Consider the following 2,337-nt stretch of genomic DNA (forward strand, 5'->3'; position numbering starts at 1 on the left):
GTCGACCCCCGGGGCCTCGTAGGCGTCCCATGCAAACACATCCACATTTTCCCTAAGGAAATCAATTATCTCCTCTTTCTCTTGGGGTGGTAGCTCTGAGCCGACCTAAAAGAATCTCTCTGGATCAATGCCCACTAGAACTTTTTCCAAATCCTCACAACTTGCCTTCTCGGCTGATCCCCCACCAATCTTGGCTAGGGTCGCTAACTGCTATAAGCGATTCTCGGTAAGGGTTGGGGGCTCAGCACTTGGCCTTCGTGAGACGGTGGATACCATGCATTGTCGATCCATGGCTTAATCTCCTATTATTTCTTTGACTCGACCCTCCGACGAGTACTTCACCCTTTGGTGCAAGGTTGAGGAAATAGTCCCTAGGGCATGAAGCCAAGGTCTAGCCACAATGGCGGTGTAGGGCAAATATGCATCCACCACTATGAAATCCACCTCCACTATGTTCGAGCCAATTTGTATGGGAAGTCTAATCTGGCCTCTCGGAATAACAGTTTTCCCTTCGAAACTTACTAAAGGGGAGTCGTATGCCATCAGGTCTTCGGGCCTCAGTTTCAGCCCCTTGAATAGGTCGGGGTACATCACCTCCATAGCATTGCCTTGATCGACTAACACCCTCTTGACGTCATATCCCCCAATCCTGAGGGTGACGACTAGAGCATCGTTATGGGGTTGAATAGTTCCAATTTTATCCTCATCTGAGAATCCTAGCAAGGGTGAAGCCATCCCTTTGGCTCTCTTCGACTCACGGCCATCATTCTCAGCGGGAAGTCGGGCCACTGACATTACCCTGGAATGATGCAAGAGGTGACTTAGCTTTCCTTCTCGGACCAACTGATCCAAGTGGTTTTTCAGGTTCCTGCATTCATCAGTGGTGTGCCCCGGTTCTTGGTGGTATTGACAGTATAGGTTCTGGTTGCATTTTGTGGGGTCGCCTACCATCCTATTTGGCCATTTGAAAAACGGCTTGTCCTTGACTTTCTCCAAGATCTGATGTAATGGATCTCGGAACACAACGTGGACTGCCTGCGCCCCCGCGGATCTAGGTTGCTCCGTGTAGTCTCTTCTTGGCCGATTGTTACTGCTAAATCAATCCAACCTGAAGTCCCTCCTCTCTTAAGGGACAACCTTCGCTTTACCCTTACCCGCCTACTGGTCCTCTTCAATCCTCTTGTACTTGTCGATTCGGTCCATGAGCTAGCGTAGGCTAGTGACCGGTTTCCTGATCCAGGATTTCCTTAAACCATGCTCGGTCGACAGGCCTCTTTTGAAGGTGCTAATGGCAACATCATCATAATTGCCCTCTATCTCGTTAAACATATCCCAGTACCTATCCGAGTAAGCTTTCAGGGTCTCTCCTTCTCGCATGGATAAGGACAGGAGGGAATCCAAGGGCCGAGGAACCCTACTGCTCATGATGAAGCGAGAGCCGAAAGCCTGTGTTAGCTGCTTAAAGGAATTTATGGAGTTCGGCTTAAGGCCGTCAAACCATCTCATTGCCATGGGTCCTAAACTAGATGGGAACACTTTACACATCAAAGCCTCGTCTTTGGAATGGATGGCCATCCTTTGGTTGAACTGACTTACGTGATCTACGGGGGTCCGTCCGACCATTATATATGGCGAAAATGGGTTGGTAGAACCGCCGAGGAAGTTCAGCCCCCTTTATCTTGCATGTTAAGGGCGACTGGGAGATTCGGTCCAAGGCCTTACTCATGGCGTCGTTTACTAGGCCCTTGTAAGACGGACTTTTGCGGCCACGTTTGTAAGGTTGTTCTTCCTAATAGGAGAAGATTTCACTTGGTGGGGTTCTCGACCTTCGCCTGTATTCGTCGTCCTCTTCATCGCTGGTGTCCGGACTGGAGGAGGGATGCCTTCGCTGTGCTCGACGCAACTTCCTCTTCTGGTCGTCGATTTCTTGTTGTAGAGCCCTATCATCGTCTTGCTTTTGGGATGCATGACCTTTCCCTCTCGAACGACTTTTGCTCGTATGGGAGGTATTTACACTACCCTCTCGTCGCTTATCTTGATCTTTTTCCCGTTCGAGGTTAAGAAAGTTGTCCTGCTGTTGGGAGTTTGTGGGTCCCGTTTGGCGCAGACCTAATCCTTCCATTTCCAACGGTTGCACTTGCTGAGACACCTATTCTTCCCACAGATGGCGCCAATTGTAGGGTCACAATTTGGAGCCCAAGCCCAACAAGTATGGAGTCTTAGTCTAAGGAGCCCAGAAACAATGAATTTATAGAGAGTGGGCTACAAAACTGGGTCTTGACGAAGTGGACAGTAGTTAAGGTTGGGCTACACAACAATTAGACGCAAATAAATCCT

General features: G+C 49.3%; 1 protein-coding gene across 1 annotated transcript; it reads right to left on the reverse strand.

Moving 5' to 3' along the window:
• Window positions 1-294: 294 nt before the first annotated feature.
• LOC126703515 (uncharacterized) lies at window positions 295-795 on the reverse strand. Its single transcript, XM_050402474.1, has one exon. It carries the CDS (start codon window positions 793-795, stop codon window positions 295-297), a length of 501 nt encoding a protein of 166 aa, XP_050258431.1.
• Between the last annotated feature and the right edge of the window lie 1,542 nt (window positions 796-2,337).

The sequence above is a fragment of the Quercus robur genome, chromosome 2, assembly GCF_932294415.1.
Source record: "Quercus robur chromosome 2, dhQueRobu3.1, whole genome shotgun sequence".
In the NCBI taxonomy this organism is placed as follows: Eukaryota; Viridiplantae; Streptophyta; class Magnoliopsida; order Fagales; family Fagaceae; genus Quercus; species Quercus robur.